The 27,112-nt window shown below is 34.3% G+C and overlaps 1 protein-coding gene across 2 annotated transcripts in view; it reads left to right on the top strand.

Moving 5' to 3' along the window:
- LOC106690498 (serine/arginine repetitive matrix protein 1) overlaps positions 1 to 26,152 on the top strand; it is a 47,903-nt gene extending 21,751 nt beyond the window's left edge. The window contains exons 3-5 of one of the 2 annotated variants that reach the window (XM_014435934.3): positions 12,509 to 13,376; positions 16,341 to 16,609; positions 25,593 to 26,152. In XM_014435934.3, the coding sequence (XP_014291420.1) occupies positions 12,509 to 13,376; positions 16,341 to 16,609; positions 25,593 to 26,031 (1,576 nt within the window). In that variant the 3' untranslated portion in view covers positions 26,032 to 26,152. The remainder of the gene's footprint in view (positions 1 to 12,508; positions 13,377 to 16,340; positions 16,610 to 25,592) is intronic. The other variant, XM_067044977.1, reaches the window with a different exon arrangement.
- Positions 26,153 to 27,112: the final 960 nt, after the last annotated feature.

Genomic DNA, 27,112 nt, shown 5'->3' on the forward strand with positions numbered 1-27,112 from the left:
CTCTACAGACCTAATATTAAAATTTGGTCCAAGCATTAGAGCACTAGCTTTTTGCAAGGCGATTTTCGTGGCTGTGATGTTTATAGCAAGGTACTAGAATCTCAGCTTCTATTAGCATCCTCCAGCAATGGGATGAATATTAAAGCCTATTAAAATCAATTTATAAATAGAACAAATCATTAAAATACTTGTGATTAATAATTTGTTTAATTTATGATTAATGAACCCTTCGTCCCTCCCATATCTTATACTGCTGTAATGGGTATATATCCTACCCACAAATGTCAGTAGACCACTGATCTATAAGACTGTAATAAGACCCATACAGCTGTATGATGTACTCCTTCTGCGACACTTATTCAAGAACACTCTCCATTAACTGAAGAGCTTCCTGAACTCCGTTCTTCGGCGAATAGTAAGAGGCACAACATTGCAGAGGAGTACTGTTATACATAATGAACTCCAGCTTTCCTCTGTGCCGGAGTACATAGGCCGGAAGCACAATTTTTTGATGGATTAAAGGCCTTCACTAAGACCTGGGAGGTGGCAAGAAACTGTCCTCCTAGTGGATGTTCTTGCCGTGGGAAGAGTTTTGGGCTCAGCTGTAAAAACCTAACATACACATATATGCCCGCGACTCTCTGCACACAGTTGACGTACATCAATAAACCTTAGAATACCTCCGGGTAAAAGAAGGATTAAGCAATTGTATATACGTCTTATATTTATATTTGTACTATACTCAAAAATTGGAGGAGGGTATGAAAGAAAAAAAGCATTACTACGAAGCAAGAAAGTGGTAAAATACAACTCTCCTCTACAGCAAAAATTAAGCCAAAAAAATGGAGGATTGACCACGCCGTTGGGTTGAAGTTTATGTTGGGGTTAATTGGCATGCCCGCTGTTGTAATCTATAGAGAAACAGCAAGCGACCACCGATTAGTTCTTATTCCTCTATGGGTTCAGAATAAGTCCTGCCTTTTTGCTTCACTTTTCCTGCTAGCTTAGCCCTTTCATTATACTCCTTCCTCCAAGCTCTCAACAAACACTCAAACGTCAGGAAATGCAAACAAACAATCCTAGCAAAATATGCACTGCTAGGCCATCCCATGACCCATTGCGGACCACCGGCTAGAAACTAATCGTTTATATGTTTTCAGACATACCTATAAAAATAAGTTTAAATTCGTTGTTTCCATTATTACTATAATTAGTTGCATGGCATTTAATTTTCATTAATCCAACTATCCGTTTTCCATGAATTTCTTTTTTAAATATACTAGCAACTACAACCCAATAAGAATCAGAGGTTCAGAACTTTGTGAGGACTACTATTGAACGAAGATTGTGCAAGGAGCTGATTTGTTCAAAATCACGCTCAACCACCAGGTTTTTCTACCAATTAAAGGTACCCACTTTATAAATGCTGAGTGGCTCCCGAACCAAGGGTATTTCTCTCATTGATACAGTAACAGAATGAATAATTATCTGCCACAACGGCCGGATCTGAATCCGGGCTCAAGAATTAGTAGCACAGCATCTTACTCACTGAGATAGCCCGCTCGTTGAATTTCTGCTCAATGAATTTCCTACATTGATGTATATTTTAAAAATGGAGTATTCAAGGTTTATAAAGAAGCTGTGATTAACTGTTAATTTCCTAATAGGGTATTTTATGGAATATAAAAGTATAGAGAGCATACACGTAGATCGTATTGTCTAAAATACTACTTGCCTAAGACCAATAGCTATATTACAACGAAGCGGGTATACAGTTGCCTTAGAGAAAAGCTTTTGCAGAGGCTCTTTGAACAGATCTCCATAACTCCCATTGTGTTGGGGACAGTATAGGGATCAGGCCCTTTCTATTTCCAGGGTTTTGTGTACATAAAGAGGATTTCTAAACTGAAAGGATTCTATGATACGGCGGAAAACACATTAAACATAAAATGAAATAAATGTACAATAATCAATGGACTAGATTGAGTAGATGGATATTATACTGTTCATAATAAACTTATTAATAAAAGTCATCATACTTATATATATATATATATGATAAGTGAAGGCATATTTCAGGATCCGGTTTTTGACATATCTCTGTAAATTTCCTCTTATCCTACCTAATATTGTCCCAATTTTTACCGAATATCAATGCGATTTCTTGATAAATATTTTAGATTTATTGGTATAAAAAGGGGAACGATTACACCTATTGATTTAAATTTGCCATATTAGTGGATGATATATTAACACTTATAATATGATATGTTAACACACAAGACATATCACACTTTGGATATTAAACAGAAAGATAAATTCTTCTGGAAAACCAGCTCTGACTGGAGATATATGGTTCGCGCTGGAGATCTTTAGATAGATAGTTGCGAGTCAAGACCTGCCGCAGTCCCTCGTCAAACGTCAACCCTCCTCCATCGGTGAAATTGCCATGAAGTTTAAGGATTACAGCCAATTCTTGGAATACAACTACGACTTCAATAAAGCCTATTTCGCTAAGTATTTCTGTAATGTTAGATAAAAACATCAAATGCCCTATGTTTCAAATAAACCTCCTATAATTGTTTAGGAAATTTTTTAATGAATAATTCAATAAATATATAAGCAATCAGTGATAATCTGTCGTATTAGTGGTTAATTACAATGTCTAACTAACGACATAGAAAAACATTTTCAATTGTTGACAGAATACTTCTTGCTACAATTATTTGTCTCTTGCTAGGAAATTTGTGAAAGGCGCTGACCAACATAAGGCTTCTAGCAAACCACTAATCATTTTTCAAACAGGCCGTTTAGTAAAGTTAAAATTTACCAAAAACACAAAAAGTGTAAAAAACTGGACCTTACCATTCAGGTTAGCATGGGCATGAGGGAAAAAAATTATAAATTTAATAAAAAAAAAATTTCAAGCAAATACCAATTGTAATAATTAATAAAGCACTGTGACAATTATATCGAATTATCTTAAAATTTTGTGCGGAAAAATTATCTTTTCCGTGCTAAATGACTATAGCTTACCCCTCTCCCAATTGATGATGGCTCCCCCTCTCCCCCCCTCCAGTTTTGATCCTAGGTACGACAGAGTAAACTTTCGTCTAGAGAAAAATGATAGGAATAAGAAACTCGAGAAAAAACTGCAGAGTAGAAAAAACAACTTTTGCAAAAACGGTAAGGAGATTGACGTTGAGTTTCAAGGCATCGGAGAAATCCCCAATATATATCACTGTCGCGGGTGCAATCCAAGGATAGTATCTGAAAAAGGGAACTATACGATGCAGGAGTTAAAGTTGAAATTATGAGAGTCACGAAGGCTAAGACAAAAGTAATCCTTGAAACAAGTGGAGGCAAGCAAGCAAAATAATTAATTTATTTACAGATCTTGAGAGACAAGGGATTGGAGATTAGCCTGGCAAAAGAAAAGACTAAATCTTGAGTTAGGAGGAGTCCCTAGGAATTGGATAGACCAAACCTCAGAAATAGTCTTAAGAGACAGGTTAGAGAAGGGATTTAGGATGCTCCCAAATAAAGTGTAAGAAAAAAGATGGCTAAGGCTTTGTTTCTCAAATCTGGAATGGAGCAACTTAAAAACGACATGGGACGGCTATTCTTCAGATGGGTGAAATTGTTGGTGGATGTTGCATACTCAAGTAAGGGATGTTTTAGATGCCATGAGTACGGCCAATTCATAGCTGGGTGTAAGAAACCACTCGAATTTAAGTGGTGTGTTGGTGGCCATATTGCCAAAGGTTACATTTTTAAAAACAGGAAGTCCAACTGTATGAACTGTGTGGCAGCAGACAAGCCAGTTGAAGTAATGAAGACCTTGAGGAAGACCTTTCGCCTCCAGTCCCCACCACCTGCGGAGTACCTCAAGGCTCGGTGCTTGGACCTCTACTGTTCGTCGTTTTCACGGCACCAGTAGTCGCCATCAAGCATCGGGATGCAGTGGTAGCAGCCTATGCCGACGACATCGGTGTTTATGCTTCCAGCATGAGAGCTGAACTGGCCCTACGCCATGCACAAACTGCCTCTGCCACCATAGTAGCTGCTCTGAAGAAGGACGGCATCAAGGTTAACCCGTCAAAGACGGATGCCATCGTCATGTCCTTCCAGAAGGGGAAGAAGAGCAGGCTACCCCAGCAGTTCGTTGTGGATGGTGAGGGTCGGAAACTCTCCAACAGCATCCTCTACCTCGGCGTGACACTCGACAGGCATCTCACCTTCTCCAGTCACGTCAGGGAGAGAATTAAGCTGGCCCGACAGAAGTCGTATAGACTCTACCACCTGCTCACCTCACAGCAGATCTCGCTTCGCCTCAAGCTGAAGATCTATAAGGCCATCATTCGTCCGACCCTGCTCTATGGCGCACCACTCATGCGACACCTCTACCAAACTACGTTAAGCAAACTGCAGAGCTTCCAGAATTCCCTCCTCCGGCGAATAGTCAGAGGAACCACACTCCAACGGGCCAGGAATAAAGTAATCAGTGAGGAGCTCCAACTCCCTTCTGTGCCGGAATACATAGGCCGTAGGCACATCAAATTCTTTGATGGGCTGAAAGCCTGTGCCAATCCCCTATTCCGCGAAATCGCCCCTCCCCCAAGACCTGGGAGGTGGCAAAGCACAGTCCCCTTGGTCGACGTCCTCGCCGAGGGAAGGACTTCGGGCTCTGCAGCTTGAAGCCATCACACCATCACCACCAGCCGGAATGTCCCTCACATTTCTTGTAAGCCCCCGGCCTTAGAGCCACAAATGTAATAACCGCCTTCAGCGGACCATGTCTACTGATCTTATAATGCCGTAAGGCAAGACAAGAAAATTGTATATAAAAATGTATTATATATTATCTTATGTATATAATCCGTATTATATTTATATTATCAATAAAGAGGTTTGAAAATAAAAAAAAATGGTTGCTAAGAGCGAAGGCAAACTGCCCAACTTTTGATCTGTTACAATCAAAACCATCCAATCTTGAACCAGGTCATCTTCTTTTATTTTTATAAGACCAATGATGTTTGTTTTATTATACACCCTCCTCCCCCGACCTCTCCTCATAGGGCAATATAAGGACAACACTGGAGCGCAAGGTGGTCGATAACCAGGGTAGTAAAAGATTTGGTCCATTGTGGTCGCGGAGTGGTTTTATCGAGAGTAAGCCACTTAGTGCGCCCCCAGCCAGCGAGCTTTGCCATAAAGCCAGCACTTTAAGCCTTCGTCTCAACAACTCCATAAACAACCATCAATTTATAGTGCACTACTTGAACCTACCTACCTCAGGTGTCCCCTTTTGTTGCCACATCAAATGCAATTGCTCTTAAGCATTACAGAATGCTTGTAACTTTGGAAGTAAACTAATTAATCTTATGACCTATTTCGTTCTTCAAACAATGTATAAACTACTGCTCAACGAGCATAAAAGAGTAGGTGCGCTACATTAAAAACAATATTCAGGAGGCTCATTTATGAAAATTTAACTAAGACCTAGAAAAACAGGTATATAATAATCCAAAAAGTTTAATGTAAGTAAATGTGACAAAATCGAAATTAATATTTTCGACAGATTTATATTATAGTTTATATTTATATAGCCATTGTCAATACATCAGTATTTAAACTGTACGAGAAAGAAAGATAATGGGTGTGTTCAGAGGTTCATTTAATTATCTATAGAGTTTTTATACAAAAACAAACAAATATACAAACTATTTAGTTTGATAATATGAGAGGCCCTTTAAAAAAAAAAAAAAACTCACCCATTCACCTCTCCAGCCCCATTAAATCCACACTTTTAACTGGTTATTTGTCTAAATGGAAGAATCTAAATCCAATACGTAATTTTGAATCTCAACAAATTTACCAGAACCCTAGCGGTGAGTCGAATCCTATGGATCAAAACTTTATATTTAATTTTTTGGGGAGTAGTAGAGTTTTAATCTATCGCATTTAAGAAAGTGTTAAGGTAATATTCAAACTTTTTTTTCCCACTAAGCATTTTATTGTAAAGAATGTGTGTAATGGGTTATGATTCTGAGAGACTCATTATCATAATAAAATACTCATTTCAAGAGCAATTGAAAATTCAATGAGGTAAAAAAAATAAAAATTTATATGGGAATATTTTTTAATATGTAAAGCTTGTGCGTGGAGTCCGTAATATCTAAAAAAAACACGAGATTTATTAGGTAATTAAATCACTGTTAGAAACGTGAAATGCTTATTTTTTTTTTTTGAAATTCTGAAATTACTCATGAGACCCAATGTAAAAAGTACAAGAAATGGAAACTCAAACCCATATTAAAATTTATTATAATAATGCTTCACCTTGTTCTTGGCAGATATTAAGTACAGCTTACTTCAGTTCAAAAAAAAAAAACTTCAACATTTCCGTTCAGAAAAAATGTTTATAACTATTCAATAGTGTTTATGAAATATGAGTCTGAGTGCAACTGGAGAATTTGTTGAATTAGTGATGTTACTTCTGACAGATCCAACATCACTTGGACTTGGTGGACTAAGTAAAGAACGGATCAGAAAGAATCCAAAAATTTTACAGATGGGAAGGTAGTGCAGTTTTTGGTAGCACTAGATACGGTTGTAATATGAGAGGTTAAGCCTATGCCATGCATAGTAAGCAGCTCACAAATGTAGATATAAGTTACTAAAGTCCCAATCAGTCATGTTGGCAAGTTTACCCCGGTATCGATTTCCAGTAAAGAGACACTTGTTGCGAAGAAAGCATTAAGAGCTATTTGGAACACATTAGCAAATTGGAACTCAATATATTATTAAACGTGTATTTAATGGGCACTTACTTGAGCATGAATGGTGTCCTTATGCATAATTCATCGGCGAGGATTGCGAAGGAACTTGGAAATCCGGGATTTGTCTGGAATATTCAGGCAGCACTTCCGCCTTATACTTCCACCAGCCTTTAACATTTATTCTTTAGGCACTCCATTACGTCTTTTAAGGTTTTTGTATTAATTTGAAACAAATATACTTCCAGTGATTTGTTATTTCAAATTAAATGATTAAAATAATATTCTGGGGTACATGATTCCACAATTCGTATAGTGTATCATTCGCCTTTATCATTTTATAATGAGATGATCAAATATTGAGAATTGCAGAAATTTAGAAAAATTCAAATTTTCAACTGACAAATTAATTAATTTATATAAAAGCTCTTATTCCATGAAGTGGGGTACTCCAAAGGATCCTCCTACATGACCAAAGACGAGATTTCAGCCTTTGCAGGAACAAACAAAGACCTCAACAGGAAGGCGGTTATGTATCTCAGTTAGGGCAGGCTGCCTTTGAAACGGACCGCAATTCCCAATCAAATTAGACTCCTTTCAGGCAAAACAATACAACTACTCCTGTCAGAGGAGGAATCGATATTACTGGAACCCACTTCTGGTGTTATTCATGGAGTTGAAAGGATAAATGGGAACCTAGAAGGCGTTCACAGCGATGTTTTCTTCTCTTCACTTTTATCGGACATTCCAAAGAGAAAATATCTATCTTATTCACATTTCTTAGTGTTCTACAGGACCAGAGGTTGTTAATCATTACTCCCAACATTTTATGAAATATGGCATTTATTTTTTGTTTTTTTCCCCTCTTATTAACTCAAAAGTAAAACCTAAGGGTAATTAATCAGGTTGAAAAATAATAGCCAGGGTTATCATAAGAATGTAAGTAAGGAATGTGGCTATGTTTAAAAATCGAATAACATCATGTCAATTTTATTTATTTATTTTGTCTGGACTTCAAAATTTATTTGGTAAGTACCCTTCATACTTCCATAAATAATGAACACAAGAGAAAGCAATGGCTGTAGAGGGAGGGTCATTTTCTGACCTCTTCAGCTAAGTAGAATAAAAAAAAATTACCCATTTAGACATTAGATATGTTTACCTAAATTATACGCTTTGTTCTAAAAAAAAAACCTGAAGTACAAAAATGAAATGTGTTAGCATTAAAAAGTTTTCGAGATCTCTACCTAATCGTTTTACTGACCCGTAATTCAAGCATTGGTTCATATTAACAATGACATATCTGGCCATGTCTGTTTCTAAGGAACCTCTCGTTTCTGTAATATTTTGTAAGGAATTAGGAACGAATCGATTTCGATCTATCGTATAACCCATAACTTGAGGGAATCAAAACAGATGCGAGATAAGGTATATACAATTATACCCATCTGTTAGCCTCGGTCATGGAATCGAAGGTACTCTTGCCCATGTCCATTTCTAAATTATAACCGAGTGTTATATCTAAGTTCTAAGTTATAGCTGTATAAGCATGTTTAAAAACTTGGGGATCACTAATAAGTAATAAATTATAGCTTAAATGAAAAATGTGTTGGAAGAGACAGGAAATATGCTGGAAGATTAAAACTGTCCTTAGTAAGGAACTCTCCAATATTATTATTCCCCCACACTGAGCTAAAACTATTTTCAAGGACAGATTAATTTTTTAAAAATTCTTTAAAACTATTTGATGGAGACATTAGGCTTGTTTTAACAAGATAGTACAAGAGCCCAAGAGGAGAAAAAGGGCAGTTATTTCACCCCAATTTTAGATTACTTAATTGAAATGAGAACTATATATAGTTACTGATCAAAATTGATGAGTTTACCAAGTATACGTAGGAATAAAAAATGGCAGCGTTTCAAAACGTTTAAAATGTTTAATTTTTCATTCGGAGCTCTATATCTTTAAAAATACCAACAATAATAGAAAATGTAAGAGAACATCATTGAAAATAGATAAATTTGCTAAAATGTAAGCCCTAATGGAGCTATTTACGGTCAATAGTTTTTTAAAAAGAAACGTTTCATAAAAATGTTGTACAGAATGTTCTGTACAGTAACAGTAGTTAGTGAATTTATTTCGAAAAATCTATATCTCAAAAACCATTTGACACACAATAAACCATCCTACGACTTTTATGTTCGTAGGAGTAGTACTTTTCATGATATTTCCTCAGATAAATTGATGTCTAATGAGCTGTAGATAGTTGACCGTAGATTACTGATTGGAGAAGATGATCGGGGAGGTGCGGTCTGTAAAGAAACAACATAAATAAACAAACAAATATTTATTTATGCCGACGTTTCGCCCTGATTTTCAGGTCTTCATCAGGGCTATAAAAACTAAAAGACAACAACCATCATTGAGAGAAGAAAGTTGATTAATAACTATGGACAAAGACAGTAGTAGATTATTACATTATTATTTAGATACATATAAATGTAAGTAATAATAATATCATTTATACAGTGGAAAGAATCTATAAAGAATTAGTGAATTGATTTCTAGGACAAATTTTTCTGTGCCAAATTTATATTCATATGCAAATATCTTAAAAACTACTACCACTACGAGAATACGTGTCATAAACTACTTTATAGTAAGTTAAATTTATTTTATTTTGAGTAGTGGCAGACATATGTACGTCTTATGGATCTAGAGATATATTTTTCAAATATCAAATATTTTATTCTAACAACCATGAATACAAATTTTATGAATATATTTTGTCAAATATCATAAAAACAACTACTCCTACAAAGATAAACGTTGAAAACTATCTTATGATAAATTTAACTAGCTTTAATTTGGGTGCTGGCAAACATCTGTACGTCTTATGGTTTCTGAAATAAAGTTTTTCATAAATCAGACTTATTGTCCGAACAACTATAAGTCTATTTATTTTAGCAAATTTCATGAAACAGCCGCCATTTTTATCCCTCCTACCTATATTTGGCAGACTCTTTAATTTTGACTATTAGTTATATATAGTTTTCATTAAATTGATCAAAAATTGGGGTGGAATAACTGTCTTTTTTTCTTCCCGGCTCTTGTACTAAGAGTTTAGCTACCATCAAACAGGTGGTCATAGGTTTGGTACATATTCTTCCAATCATTGAGAAGATATTTGGCGATCCTTTCAGAAATAAAACATATAGTGAGGTAATACAATAGTTTAATATGTGTAAATTTCTAGTCCTTAATGTTTGTCTCCTTTATTTCCTGTACGTGACCGTTTGATGATAGTCTAAACCGTTGTTAAAACAAGCCTAATAGTTTTTATGATTTTTTTTCAAAATTAATCTGTCCTTGAAAATAATTTTAGCTCAATATTCTAGGAAAGAAATAATAGTAATACTAAGGAGGTGGTTTTAATCTTTCAGTATATTTCCTATCTCTGTCAGCATATTTATTTATTTAAGCTATAAGTTATTACTTATTGGTGATCCTAAAGTTTACTTGGTCGGTTCTAATCCTTCCTGTCTATTTCACTCCATATCACACATCTCACACCCCCCTCTGTATTTTTCTTTCCTATTCTTTCTCAATATACTTATTTATTTAACTTTTGATTTATTATTTATAAGTGTCCCTTAAGTTTTTAAGCTTTGCTAAAATTATCAATTTATTAATCAATAACTTAAAACGTTCTCTACTGATATATCTTAAAAAGAATTCGGGAAAGAGACTATTCAGTACACCCAATACCACGACAGAGGCAAGTAGACGGGTTTAATTGTATTGTAGTTATTTGGGATCTGTCTTGATTTTCTCAAGTTATGGTTTACATGATAGATAAAATTCTCGATATATTATTAACTGCTTTAAAAATATTACCGAAACGAGTTATTTTTTAGATGTGGTGTCACTAATTATGAATGGTTTATTTTTTAATTATACGATATGTTATGTGTAAATATATTTAGGGTCTATCCGACCTTATGGGGTATTTAGTCTGGAACTTCCTATAAGTAATTGAGAGATACAATATAATTTACAATACAAAATAATCTATCATCCCATCATATTATATATAATATAATATTTATAATTTATATATAATTTTTATTTATTGTACATATTCATTTCACCACTTCACCTATCGAACCGGTTAGATAAATTTGATGCAGTTGAAGACCTTAATTTCTTTTCTATTTATAGCCATGAGATTTTTTACAATAGAACCGACTAACGGGATTACGAAATTTACATAGAAATGTAAAATGTTCTTAATCTTATCAGTAGAAAAATGGTTAAACTTATTGCTTATTAATTAGAAAATGATATTTTTATGGAATTAGTGACATGTTATGTGTTCAATGCAATTAAAAACATGAAATGTCATAAATAAAAAAGCACTGCACTTGTATAGAGAAGGTTATTACACCATACTTAAGTCATACTTTTGAGCAATTTGGAATTAATAATCAATTCTTGAATAAGTGAAGAAATTATATTATTAGATTACTGCCATACATGGCATTACAAAAAGTAAAATTGGTCCAATATATAGTGACTAAAATCTCAAGAATTATCTTGAACAAATATAAAATATATATTACTTATATCTTGTATATGTTTCCTGCACGATTCATACACTGTTACCACTCAACAACAAAACTCCTACTTTTTCACCTAATTGTTGTTTGCATGAATCGTTGTCTTGTAACATTTTCTGTAATACTAAAGCTAATGATGAATTAAAAAAATCTGTTGTCCAGATCATCGAGGAAAGCAGCGATTTTGTTATCTCTTTCTTAAACATTCGTTAACCCTGTCATTTCTGAATAAAATGACTACTAAGAAATCTCGACTACAGTAAACCCTTTCGAAACGTGACTATGACGAAGGGTTAGAATGAGACAACCTAATTTATGTCATATAGAGGATATAATCTATGTTTCTAAGTCCTCATTGACGGAAGAAAAACCAACCTGGTCCTGAGACTACACATTTGGAATAGTGATTCGAGGTATATTCAATGTTCAATGTCCAATATCACCAAATTCAAAATCTAAAACATTCCCTGCATCGAAAATTCAAACTTTTCATATTCATCTCACCTAAATCTTCTTCTGTATGACAAGCTGGCTATGTATGGGTCTGCTGTAGTTCTAATCATCCAACAATCCGTAAGTATTTTTTCTATCAGTTTCTCTAAATAATAGCCATCCACCACGTAATTCATTTACTTTTTATTTCATGAGCAGGAGATTATCAAAGAGGTAATTTTATTGTCTTACTGAGGATACAAGTTCTATCTTCTCTCCGCAGTTTCTCTGTTCTGCAAAGATTTTACTGTTTTGTTTCAGTCACAAGGAATTCATAGGATCAGTTATTCAAATATCTTGAAACATGAATTATACTAATTCATTTTTCCATGCTTAAACTAACTATGACTTTCAAATCATACTTTATGTCCACCAATTCTCAATCGTAACCCCAGCTATTAGATATTTTATAGCCGAAAAGGGCATTCATTGTAAATTATTGATTTACTTTCTTTACAATTGAGAGCATCTTGGTTCCATAACAATATCAGTAATTACAGACACTCAAACCAAGTTCAGTCCAACTACAACCATTAATCAGATCCTTGCTTAGTAGATTTAGATTTGATGTCGGACTATAAAAGCATTGAAGCGGTAAGTGTTGATTTGTATTTCAGGTTGGGACCCGGAAGACGAGACTCCGCAGCGCAGATCAACGCTGTCTCTCCACCGACCGAGACGAGAGAGACTTCCCCACCACCTGCGAGGAGGCGTCGATCGAGCCTGGCCCAGCTGACGGACATCCTTCGGGAATGGGGAGGAGGTTCTGGGGGCAAGGCAGGCAGAGGTAGCAAACAGGCACAGCTAGTGCGGCGGGAGACCCTGGCCGACTTGGCCCGTTCTCTCCCGTGGAGCCGAGGACCAGCGGAGCTACGCAAGAGGAGGGAGTCCTCCGCCGACTCGGGAGTGAAATCTGCTTCAGGGAAGTCAAGTGCTATCTCGGACTTCCGCTCGGACATCGCTCGGCTGCTCGGATCGAGGAGGGACAGCACCGTGATAGTGGCCAGCCCACGACGAGGGTCAGGAGAGTCCGGGCGGAGCGGCGGGCGGCGAGACAGCACCGTATCCGGGTCTAGGAGGGGCTCAGGGGAGTCCTCCCGCAGCCACCACCACCACCACCATCACCATCACCACCGCTCCACCAGGCGTAGGCAGGACCAGCAGCGGCCCTCCACCTCCTCTACCGCCAGTGACGCCCCTCCTCCAGTCCAGGAGACCATCCAGCCGCCGACCATCATCACGAGCTCTCCGGTTTCTCCTATTGCGGGTGCGTCGGCACCCTTCCCAGTAGCCAGCTCACCAACAGCTCCTCAGCCTCCCGCCATTACCTCTCCCCAACCATCCAGTGCAACACCGCAAGCTCTCACTACCACAGCTGGAACACCCACAGTCACTACTACAACCACAACTCAAGCCACCACCCCTGGCAGTGCCCATCCACTCCTGTCGACTAGGAGGGATTCCACCACGCAGGTAAACAACACAGTAAGTGCACTCCCCGGACATAAACACTAACTGACTGCCCGACTTGGATTTATTAGTGCCATGGATTATATTGAACTGCATATTAAAATATTTAGCCTTTCCAGTACTGTTAAGCTTTACTACATTTTAGACACCATTCCTGCTGTTACAATATTTGTATAAACAATTATTAATCCATCATATTGTTTTTCTTTCAAGTAATATTACAGGAGATTGGTAAAAAGTTTTATCATTACCAATTTAAATTATTTATTCTAACCTATTCGAATTTGCATTAGTAATGGTTTCCTGGAATGCAGCCTATTACACATAAGCCCACTTGTACATATTGTAAAAACGTTTGTTATTTTTTACAGAGCCACACTAATGAAGAATTATCCATATTTAAACATTCTAACTTCAACTTCTTGAACATAGTACATATTTCCAAATAAAACATGGAAAAAAGTAGTAATTAAAAATAAATTATTTAAAATTAGTTCCATTATTCTGTAAAAAATATATATTAAAAGTTTTTTCAGGTGTTCCTTAGTGTGGTGTAACCTATATTCTTTTATACTTTATAGAAAAATAGCACATTGGGATAATCGCAATTATAAAAAAAAATAGGAAAAAATTACACATGCGTCTTCACATAGCTAAAATGTTGTTTGAGACTAGACAGTTTTAAACCCTACTGATCAGAAAATTTGATTTATACTTTGTAAAGGAATTTAAAGCACACTGTTTGTCTCATAAAATTGAATGTCTAATAGAAACATTACTAATCATCTTCATTTAACAGTTTATTAATCCACATTGGCATTTAATTTCAAATATCATTGGTATCGATAAAGGGTTTATTCGTTAATTTACAAATTGTAATAATCCTAACAATGTGCTAGTTTTCTTAATTTAATCTGTCATTGATAGTCATTTTTCCATTATGCATGTTTTAATAAAAAATAATACACAAATTAATCATTTGAATTTTCTATAGATGATATGCTGAACTTTCATAGATTTAAAATATAATATAATATGGATTGCAAAATATATGCATGGATTTATCCATAATCTTTTTTGGGAATGTGAACCAAATCTATATAATAAAATAGATCATTTTTATTACTTGAAAATATAAATTCATACTTAAAAAAAAAATTGAAATTGGAGTAAAATTACTTATGTTATTCTTTGTAAATGAATTTTAAAATTAAAATCAGCTTTGAATCACTGAAAAAAAGTTTCATATTATGTACAGTGTACAAAAAGAGTGAATGCATGCTATTTTAATTACATTCAGCATGTTTTATTACTATTTATAAAAGATTGTGGGAGGCAAAAAAAAATGGCAACCTTTTATTGTAATATTGTTTTCCAATGAACTATTAAGTAACGGAGCCCATATCAATCAAGTTGGGAATGAAATTTAAACTATAAAATAAAAATCTTTTCTACCTTCTGTAGTGTGGAAGCAAAAAATTATTGTATTTATTTTTTAACGAAATTGGAATACAAAAATTGATATTCTCTCATCTTGCCGATTCACTTGATATATGAATATACCTTGTAACAGATTTAAGCCTAAGTACTTCGAAATGGTTCCCACTTCTTTGCCTCTCAATGTATGTTTCCGTCTCTAATCTAATGCATTTTTCAATTTTTAGCAGTAACTTTTAGGTATTTTAGGCAGAAGTTATAGTCACAAATGATTAAGAGTTATTTTTATGAACATTATGATAGTAAATTTAATTTTTCAAAAAAATAATCTAATTTGCTATTTAAATTTGAATTACTGTGTGTGTATTATTATATTATCTTTAAGTAATTTAAATAAAAATAAAGTAGATTTGAATGTTTTTATGTATAGATATTTTAATTTCAATTAGTGTAACAATATTTTGATTCAAGAGATTCTTGAAAGATCTTAATCAGAATGCTATAAATCATATAATTAACAATTATTTTTCAATAATTAAGATAGTGTTTTATTCATTTACCAACTAATTTCTTGTATATGTATTATTAGTAATAGAATTTAATTATAAAAAGTAACTTTTTAATTGTTGCAATACAATATTTAACAATATTAGAAAGTTACTATACAATATAAAAAAATTTACATGAGTCATTAATTATCTAAACGCTTAATATTTATTTTCAATAGTACATAAATCAAATCAAGATTTTTTAGCATTAAAAGATCAAAGGATACAAATACAACATAAACTGGTTAATTATTTAAGAAGCTGTCAATTACTATCCAATTTATGCAATTTAAACTTTTATTGAATTAATCCATTTAGAGGAGATTTGCTACCTTAGGAAATGAAGTTTATTTAACTGTTATTTCAATATGCTATTTGATTGGAATGATATTAATTTTTACAAACATGCATTTACATATTCATAAATAGCAGACATTTTAATTTACTTCTGAATTGCATTGTTACCGGTTCAAACAATGGACCATATATGGTTTTGATCGTAATGCACTACTTTAAACATAAATTATATATTTAAAGGTTCACTGGGATAAAAATGAGAATTCACTAATTTTAAATATGTTGAAAAACTAGATTTTTAATTACAAAAAAATACTGTAATTTATACTGAGCATCAAACATTCTCATAGGAGTGTTCTGGCAATTTACACTCTTTACATTTTGAATATATTGAATTAGGAAAAATTCACTATCCTTGTTTTGTTATGGTATACAATATTTTATCTAGCTAATTTTTATGATTCAATCAAACAATAGTACATAAGGTATTATATCACTATAAATTTAATTATTTTTTAAAATGAAATTTGATGTACTTAATAAATTGAGATTTGAAAGAAAAAAACAAGAATAAAAATTAATAGGAATAGTTTATAATATGAATAATAATAGTTTTAATAATATTCTGCATGTTACGCATGCTGATTTTCGCACCTATCAGTGCGTTAAGAAATGCTTACAAGACAACCTGTCTTAGGTATACTACAAGTGCAGACGGGATTCCAGAAGCCAGGCTTCTCCAGAGCGGAGGCCCTCGACCAAAGACGGAAAGTACCCGCGACTGACCCGGCAGAGTACGGCCATCGATGACTCCTGCTGGCCGGGGGCCGGCCGCCGAGGGTCACAGCCCACCCTCAGCCCCGATCCCGAGGAGGCCCAGGGACGAAAGGCTCGAAGGGACTCCCTCAGCCCCGACTCTGCCAGCTGTGCCGCCAACAGGCCCTCCAGGAGAGACTCCAGGGCCAGGTATATTCAAACAACTAGCCAATTCAGTGATAGTGAATGGCCATAGTTTCCATAGATAACCAGGTACATAAATTTTTGCAAAAATCCTGGCGTTTCATGCGTTCCTTGTTTGATTCCTCTATAACATATTTTAAAGGGTTTAGATCACTCAATGTAGAAATAATTAATTTTTTAAAAAATAATTAATCATTCCAGTTGTGACAGTGGAAATGAAAGTTAATAAAAATTGTCATCCCTAAGCATCAATCATAATTTTTTGCATTTTCAGGTTCACCATCGAGATTCTATTAAAAGAATTGGTGAACATTTCGTAAAGTGTGACAGTAATTCCACTGCTGAAAAACATTTTGATCATTTATAATACCTGCTTCTGACCTACTGTACACTAAAACTTGAAATCAGATACCAACTCGCATGATATAAAGATTATTTCTTTTTATCTATTCTTAAATCCATTACCGCATCCCTTCCTTTAAGTTACAAGAGAGCTCAAGTCGAAGAATGTTCATTTCAAGAACATTCAGTTCAAGAATGTTCAGTTCAAGAACATTCAGTTCAAGAATGTTCAGTTCAAGAACATTCAGTTCAAGAATGTTCAGTTCAAGAATGTGCCTTTGGGTCTGAGCTTAGAGAACTGTACTCAGTACAACTATGATCCTCACGGAGGAACTTGGTGTCAATATTAAGGACGTAGAATAACTGTCTGAATATACACACTTTGATGATTCTTTGAATCATCCACCACAAGAGCAATAACTAATAAGATAGTTCGCTCTCTGGTGGAAAATACAGATAAGACGCGATTTGTCTAGAAGAAAAAAAATTGTTTATTAAGAGAGTAACACTTAGCTGAATATAGTTTCTACTGTAATGGCACACTTTCTCGAGCGATCTAGCGACATCTAATAGGAACCGGCTCAGCACGCTAGCCGACTAAGACCAGATATAATTATTATCTTGTATAAACGTAAATAAAATTGTTCAACTTCGTAAATATCAAATTATTAGAAGTATTATCAATAAAACTTATTTACAGAAACCTCCTCAATGAGTCCAAATAAATTCACTATTATTACACTTAGATCCCTCTGTAAAGGCAAGGCGCAAGATTCCATCTGATTCCGTTTGGAGCTCTTCCAGGGCCCTGTTTCATAATGAAAGCTAATGGTATTAGTTCATAGTACAAGTGTAGAAACTAGTGTGGTAATAATACTAATACTTATTTTTTCATGATAGGGATGACTATTAGTGATATTACAGGAATTAAAAAATACCAAAGTACAAGTTACTATTGTACAAGTCTCTGTAATTGAATTAAGATAAATCTACAAGACTAATAATATTAGTTTGTACTTTATTTTAAAACAGGGCCCAGGATGTCCCAACTTGGTCTACTAGCAGTTTTTGCAGTTGTTACTTCAACATCCTTATTTTCCTAATATCCTAATAAGTTTTGAGGACTGGTTCCTCTTATGCTTGTTATACGCTGGAACAGGAGAATGGTTGTACCTCCCCCTCTATCCTAGCTTCTTTCTCTATGCTAGCCCATATCCCGCAGCTACTTGTGATATACCTGTGTGTATTGGTATACTGCGTATATAAATGAACATGAATATTATTAGCCATTTTTGACATACTACTACACCGAAAAGAGAAGGGCCTTAGATAACTTCTCTGGTACAAATATTTCTAAGCCGAAGTACAAAGTGCTAATGGATCCATTCCTCTGTTGGAAAATTAACTATCATCATTATCAGCTTAACGCGTTTACTACTACACGAAGTAGCGAAGCGCCGAGGATATCTTCGAAGCAATACGAAATCATTGTCAATTACAAATACCGAATTTGATATACTCATATCAGAAGTAAGCATTCTACATCATCATTAATATTTTTAAATATATAATGATTATTGTGGTAGGTATAATAAAAATTACTGCGTTTCTATAAGTTTTTAAAAGAGTAGGTACTACCATTATGTTCCATTAAATAGTGAATAATTAGTAAATATTGTATATTATAGTTTTTAAATCCTTCACTAAATAAATAATAATCATATTATTAATTAACTAGACCCATCAACCTTTTTTACATTTTCCCTATAATGATTATACCTAGTGATTTTGTTTGCTAAGGCAACCTTCCAGATCAATCCTTTCTCATTGTGAACGGGTTTAGATAAATAGATCCCTTCTTCCATCTACTGTTTAATTTGGTATTGGCAATGTTTATTCGAGGAACCCAACCCAATCAGTTCAATTGCTCTTACAACAATTTGGGTCTATTGCGAACTACCGGACGGATTCCAAATTCTCCTTTTAGAACCTTTTAGAATAACATTCAGTTGGGTGAACTAATGAAAAAATTTAAAATTAAAGCATAGATAAATGGTGACTTCTAGATATGGGGTAAGGGAATTTAAATATTCAAAATGTGGAGGTAACTTCTGACGTTAACATTAAAATTTTGTTGGTGCTGGTTTTTAGTTCTTACTTCAAGGTACGTTAAGAATTTCCTCAGAGTTAATTTAATTTCTTCTAAAATATTAGTACTTTGTATCCGGATTGTTCTTTTCAATAATAACAAAGTTATCTTTAAATATAATAAACAACGACTTCTGTTCTAGGAAACTTTTGGAAATTTAATTTGACAGAACTATAGACCACGATGCTTTCTGGTGTACTAAAACCGAAAATGAACTGCGTTACAGATTATGTTCAAGGCATAGTCACAAAATTTATAATTAAGGAAAACAAAGATAAAATTACTGTATATACAGTTTCCTTCACTCAAGTCACCGAAGAAAATAATAAATTAATGTTTATAAACTCAAAAAAAAAAGGTAAAAGCAGGTTAAAGATTATAAAAATATTCAACAAAGAAATGTTTCTATGAAAATCTCCATTAAAAAAAATTAAAAATTCCCACTTGTCGGCGAAAGCGAATTAGTTTGTACGTTATCCTGTATTAACTCTGACCCCGTATTACTGCTTCATACTTTGACAAAATTCGTATGATTTGGTAACGTTAGTGTTTATATAAATAAAAGAAATCATTGCTAGATTTGAAGGCAAAAATAAGTCATCAGAATAAATTTAATAACGAAACAAATATTCATAGTGTCTTGTATCTAAAATTCAATCCGATTTATGCTATTTATAGGTTGAGAACTATGGAAGATAAAAATCAATTTCATAATTTTTATGTCAAAAATATTGGGATTACGAAAAGAAAATCCCTAAGCGAAGGAAGATAACGGAGTCCATTTTAGTTATTCCAATAATATTGTGGAATAAAAAGTATACATTCAACAAACCACACAAAAGAACTACTCGTACAGGATCCAAAAAGCTAATTATTTGTCAGCATTTATATGTAATTTATTTTACGCCAATTAATTATTATTTAAAAGTCCTTATGTAACGTTCTCAGGCAGGATTAGATTTCTGTTCTTCCATAATGAACTCCTCCCTCCTATAAGCTCTTTGGCACATAGCCCTGTTTCCTTAACAGTCCCAGGTAATTCTCTTAAGTGCCTGCAAACAGTGTGGTCCTCTGAAGTTCTTAACGGGAACTGTTGTTAGAAATCCTATAAATGGAAAAGTTACCTCAAAATCTCGCGTCCCAAGTAAATTATATTAAACAAATTCAAAGGTAATTTAATTATATGGACTATATTTTCAATAAAATAAAATATACGTATGTTTTTTATGAGGTTTGGTGGAAATCTTCAAAAGACCCAGACTGGCCCGTACCTATTATGTATAAGATTATTGCCCACTAAAACTTCCTCCCTACTCCTCTACTCTCCTCTCTACGGAACCACCGTTAGGCATTACTGCTTGGACTGAAATGAATGAAAAAAATGAATGAGCCTCATACTTATCATCTCTATATGGAGCATTCTTCAGTTTATGGAACATTCGATGCTTCATACGAAACATTTCAAAATGCACTTACGGTTCTTCGACATTTGCAATCGAAATGCACGTTCGATAAACGAAAACCACCTCTCTACTGTTTGACGTTAACATTGCATCTTTCCATATTAGAGTTCCACATTACAGATTGAGGAGATAACCGTAGCAAGAGGCCTTTAGCGACTCTCCTATGTCCGGCATAAGACGTGACAATAATAATGCTGATCTAGAAGGCTTAGCGCTAATGTACCCCCTGAGCACATTAAACCGGTAACGTGTAACCATTTCGCCCAGGTATTTTAATCACGGCTGCGAACAAACCTCGAGCCTACCTACTGTGACAGTAATAGTTACTTCCTGATATTGATAAGGAACGCCTCGGTATTGTGATCTGCAAATTCCCCTCCTCGTATTGTCAACTTAAAAATTTCGAAATCCATATTGAACCCTAGAAAGGTCATTTTTCCAGGGAATTCTTATCACCAAAGAATTTTCCCAAACACTTTACTAATACACAGATATGTGTGTAAATGTGGACAGGGTAGCCGAGTGGGATAAGGCGTTTACAATAGGTAGTCAAAGTTAAGCAACAATGAACACGGTCGGTACCTGAGAGGATGACTACCCGAAATGGATGATTACTGATGATGGAAAACCACTATTGGCGGTCTGTTCTGGAGTCAGAAATATTGCTTCAATGTGCGTCTGCCCTCGGACTGCCCCGTTAATTTTCACCAAGTGGAAATGGTGTTGTCTTTGGGGATCTTGAAGATGAATTAATTTATTAATCTTTTTTAATTTTGCCTCGAGTTCCTCAGTGACACCTCCACACACCGCACAAAAATAGTCAAGGTGGGGAAATATTAAGGTGACTATGATTCTATGGGATTCAAATAGGTTTAAAATAAATAGGTGACGAAGATAAATATAAATATAAAACAGGATAATAAAGAGGGTGTGCCCTGGGGAACACCATAGGAGAGGGGGAGGGTCATAGAAGAAAGTTGTGCTGAGACGACAACATACTGTATATCGATCTAAGAGAAGGATTTATTTTAAGAAAAGGGTTTATCAGCCAGGTCAGAAGCAAGATTGGATTGGATGAATAAGGGAATATTCTTCTATAAAGTGAGAAGAAGAAATAAAAGGCTTAATCCAGGTTATAAATATTGCGGTAAAATAATACAAATTGTCAAGGAAATACAACTGGAATTCCTATGTCATTGGCCGTAATTTTAGTTTTTTAAACAGAATACATCTATTTTTTTTCTTATGACGTTTATATATATAAAAAAAGACTTTTTTTATATATATAAACGTCATATTATATTTTTATATAGTATAGATTTTATTTGTATTTTTCTTTTACATTTTTGGCACAGATGAGATGCCTCTTATTGGATTATTTGTTATTACGTATATCTGTAATAACAAATAATCCAATAAAAAGGCTTCGCATCTGTGCCAAAAATGTAAAAGAAAGATACAAATAAAATCTATACTATATAATAAAATATGACGTTTATAATAATAAAAAAAAATTCTAAGTAAAGTTCTTTACAAAAAAAAATAAATAAATAGCATGTATTCTGTATAAAAAAATATACTATTTACAATATAGAGGTGACAAGAGTACCATGTACAAACAAAAACGTCCGAGTCTAGAAGGCTTGCCTATGACACAGCTGGATAGCCGTACACCTGTTGATCTTACCTCCTTTCAACAGGCGTATTTTATTTTTCCTGTTTCCTTCTTCTCTCTGGCAAGCTAATAAAGGTGATTATTTATAAGTATCGCTTAGCTGCCATAGGCACGTTATGATTCCATGCCTCCTCTTCCCATGTGACGTGTATAGAAGTCTCTGTCTCACCAGTTCGTGTTTTTCCGTACTAATTGAGCGATAAAAGACTCAGCCATCCCTCGTAATATGTAGTATTCTTCGGACTTCTATTCTTCAGTATTGTAATAAATAAAAAAATTCTAAATTTCTGACGACCCAATGAAATACGGCGAAAAGGTTGGAAATATTATTAAAAAAAATATTGCAAATCAACTAATGCTCTGGATCCTGAGGCAAGTTAATTCAGTTTCTATTAAAGACCCTTAGACGTATTAACTACCAAGAAGATTAATTTTTATCACTGACTTGTTTAAATTTATTCTTGCACTCTCACGTTCCGACAAAAATCAAAAGTATTTTTTTCATTTCATTCTCTGTATAATTTGTAGAAAGTGTCGTAAGATTCAAAGATACAAATACCAATTAATTAACATCAGTAAGCTTCTTAAAAATAATTCCCCGAATGCAATTATTACTTGATTAAAAACTGGTGATTCAGTCAGATGCTTAGCATTATCACTTTCGTCTCGCTAACAAAAACATGTTGCCTATACTACCAAAGTATTTTCATTTAATGAAAGAATTCTGTTGCCAATGTTTAAGAATTTAGGAGAAGTTCAGCCTCTTGATGAAACTTATACCTGAGAAGCTTAATCAATGACAATAAAAAAAAAAAATCTATGATTCAGTAAAATTGTTATAAAAAATAAATGGAAAACTGATTAGTGTGTAGACAAACAGTTCTGATTTTGTTGTTTTACTTTTGCCAAATTCATTAGATTGATTTTAATTAAAATATTCAACTATAAAACAAGCGGGGGTAAATATCTGGAAGCAATATATAATTTTTTTTTCTACTTCCTTAGAATTAATCGGCATATCACATTTTCTCATGATATTCTCCAATAATTTTTAATCAAACACTCATTGGAGCTTATAGGTTTTTTTATTTATATGTTTTATGTCAAACATTTCAATTTTAGGATATTTTTCTACTGTTTATCATATTACATATTACTTGGGAATTTTAATTGTAAAAAAAAATCTTGAATGTCTGTTTAAAATTTTTATAGTCTGTATTTGTCTCTTTTTATAATACATAATCACTTAGATATCATCATCATAGCGACAATCACTTCCCTTACGTTCCACTTGAGAGCTCTGAAAACCTTCTATAGGACAGTAGATCCGATGAAAGGAGTAGGATGTAGTGAAGGTAACTACTCCTAACAAAGAGATACCTGGAGCTTCCTTGATTTGTGGTTCCTAACAATACCAAACAACCTGCGGGGAATACGGAACGCCCCTTAGTTACAAATTTACTAGCAGTTTGGAGTAGTTCCCAACTGTACTTAGATGTTCTATCTACACAATTTGTGCTCCATTAACTACAAATGATTATTCGACGTTTTGGGGCACTTGTAAACAAGAGTAACAGTTTTTAAAATTCAGATGGTACAATATTTCATATTTTGATTTTTACTTCTTTACTTGATTCTTACTGATAACTTATTCATAATATTAAAAGGAACTAAATAGTAATGAATAAGATTTAATTACTACATAGTTATAAATAATATCAAATTATCTTTTCTTATTCAGCTGTTACAGCGAAGAATACAATTTTTGTTTCAAATGCAAACTGATTCAGCATTGCTTAACTTAGCATCGAAAATCGTATTTATCGTTGAAACGGAACAGTTATGAAACTCGATCAGAAATTTAATAATGTTCTATACCACCTAATGGTAAACCATTAACGATGCTATGGGTAAGGTATTATCCTAAGTACTAAACCTTTCATGTCAATCAAATATAATACTGTCATATCATTATGACTAACATTTCAGTTTGAAAAACAAATCGATTAAATTATCTCAGTGAACTAAGATGTTCCACGATATTAATCTTAATATAATAAAGAAATAGATAAGTTTACTTTTCATTAGGATTTAAATACAATTTTTAAATTCCACCGATCGGGCCCACCTCTTCCCAATTAATGTGGCTAGCCAATGTACATTTTTGAAATTTCTAATTTTTTATGTAACACCGTTTAATGTCTATCCAACATTATACTTTTTCATCCAAAAAAAACAGTCGATAATCCCATAAAAACCTCTAACTAACTATATATTTATGTACCCAAACAAATGTATACCCATTCTCCTTTCTTAAAACTTTCAGATTCATTTTTATAAATTTATGATCTGAACATTGGTTGTTATAGATCCAATGCTATTGGCCTTAAATCACCTTGTTGATCACTCCCATATCATAGCCACTAAACCAGGCTGAGCTTTGCGATTATATGTTTTATTATTTTTATATAATATAATTAAAAACAAAATGAAAATATGCTATCAATCTCGTCCTCTGTGGTAGCCTTACTTACCTTACTTTTCAAATAGACAATTATAGCGAATAGTTTGGTAGATGTATGTCACAATCTCACAAAAGGAGATCATAAAACAAAAAAAAAGGCAATCCTTCAACCATATGCTTTCAGAATTTGCTCTATATATTACATAATCAAGATCATGTAAAATTGACAAATATCACAATATACATCTTGCTAAAATAATAAACAGGCTAAATATATAATTATAATCATATGAATTCAGTTAAATATTCTAGTAATACATTCTCTCCATATTAATACAATGGAAACCAATTTAATTGTGTAAAAAGATTCAAACCAAATTCAATAAAGACATGAAGGTAATCCAACAGCGCATATGCTTCATGATAAATCCAAATAGATAATACTTAAGGTTATAGAGCATTACTTTGTGCTAAAAGAAAAGAGAGAATGGGCATAAGTGAATGATATTCTTTATAAATAATATTGTAAGATTATATAAATCATTAACTTTGATGATAAAATTTCGATTAAGATATGGAATAAAATAACCATTAACCAACAAAGTGTGAACATTTGAATTTTATATAAAAATTGTTAGTATGATGTTAAACCTGAATGGTATAATTAAGATGGGGAAACCGACCGAAACGTTATTTGGTGAAGATGTTTTTAAGAAATATAGAAAGTATTTTCACCTCATCATCCAAATGCATAATGATTAAACTTCCTAGAAAATAATCAAAAATATATTCACATAAATATTCAATTAATTGCATATTAATATCACATTTAAAAAAGTAAAACTGAGTACAAATAATATATTAGCTTAGCCTCTAAAATGTATACTGGATTGCAGTAGGCTGAGCCCGGACCGGGCCGGCGGTGACAGGGACCCCAGCCCACGACGGAGCAGGCTGCGGAGGCAGAGCAGTTCCATGATGGGCCGTCGGGGCAGCCGATCCCCGCGGTCACCCGAGTCCTCCTCTACCTGCTCCTCGAGGGACGCCAGCCCCTGCAAGCCACCCCCGCCGCCCCCGGTCCACGCCCCCATCATCCGGAGGCAGTCCACCACCGAGGAGATCCTCATCGCCAGGGGCTTCCGCCGCCAGTCCACCACCGAGGAGATGATCCGCTGCAGGAACTTCCGGAGGCAGTCGTCCCAGTCGGAGGACTGCTGCCGCTACCGAGGGAGGAGGGACTCCTCAGCGCAGATCATTGACGGCACCCTGGCGACCATGACCGTCGAGACGACGAGCACCTTCTTCGACTCAAGTACACAGACTGGTACAGTTTGACCCTTCTAGTTGCTACACATTAGTAAGCTATATCACCGAGGCCTAACTTGGGCTCGCTCAGTAAACAGATAAGTCATGTGCATGTTCATGCTGATCAGTTTGCTACAAAAGTCGATTTTGTAGTGCTTCAACGATCAATCATATTATTTCATGACTCAGATTCAGCATGTATCTACAACATGAGATATATCATTCATTCCATATGTTTCATGTTCAATACACAACAATAACTAACCATCTGAAATTTTAAATCAAACCGAATTTCAACGTGTAACTTTTTTTCCAATTTCAGCTCCTCAGTTAACAGCACAAATCACAAACATTTATATACCATAATCATTTCAGTCCATCACACAAATACTTTAAAAATAGTTTGTGCTTATTTATTTTATTATTATCGCTATATTGAGAGATTGGGAAAACCTTCTTTTCGAAATGGATCTTTTCCTAATATTGAAAATATACCTCAAGTCACGTGGATTTTCCATATACTTACATAAGGAACTTGTATACAATGGACTTTAAAATGAGAACAGTATCACCGCACACCCTTATTGCCCTCCAAACTGAGTGTCGCGGTACCCAAGTATCGCAAACGTATGCCAAGAATGCTGCGAGGGAACACTAGGGTGCCGGGGCAAGATTTGGCAATTAAGAAGCTGAAAACATTTCTGGCATGGCATGGCAACACCATTATCTCTTTGTCTTCGGTTCTTTTATCACTCATAGGCTGTTTAGGCTTCGGAATAATTATACAGTTTAAAAATTGTCGATGTTTTATTTGTACTGAAATCGAGACCCTTCATGCTTTGTAATGGTACTTTTTATTTAGGTATCTATCATTAATGGATACCAATGAAAAAAGTATTATGGAAAAGGAAGATAGTCCCGGTGCGGTCAAAGAATAACTCAAATAGTCATTAAACTATTTATATTGAGCCAACGTTGGTGCCGTATTTTGTGTTTTGACAAATGATGGAGCATTTAATTTACAATTTTTTTTTCTTCTTTTCAAACATATTCAACTGCTTAATTAAAAGGTTATTGAGGCGTAAATTGTTTTTAACCCAACAATGGTCCC

Source organism: Halyomorpha halys, unplaced genomic scaffold (genome assembly GCF_000696795.3).
Source record: "Halyomorpha halys isolate HHAL.00 unplaced genomic scaffold, Hhal_1.1 Scaffold1747.1, whole genome shotgun sequence".
In the NCBI taxonomy this organism is placed as follows: Eukaryota; Metazoa; Arthropoda; class Insecta; order Hemiptera; family Pentatomidae; genus Halyomorpha; species Halyomorpha halys.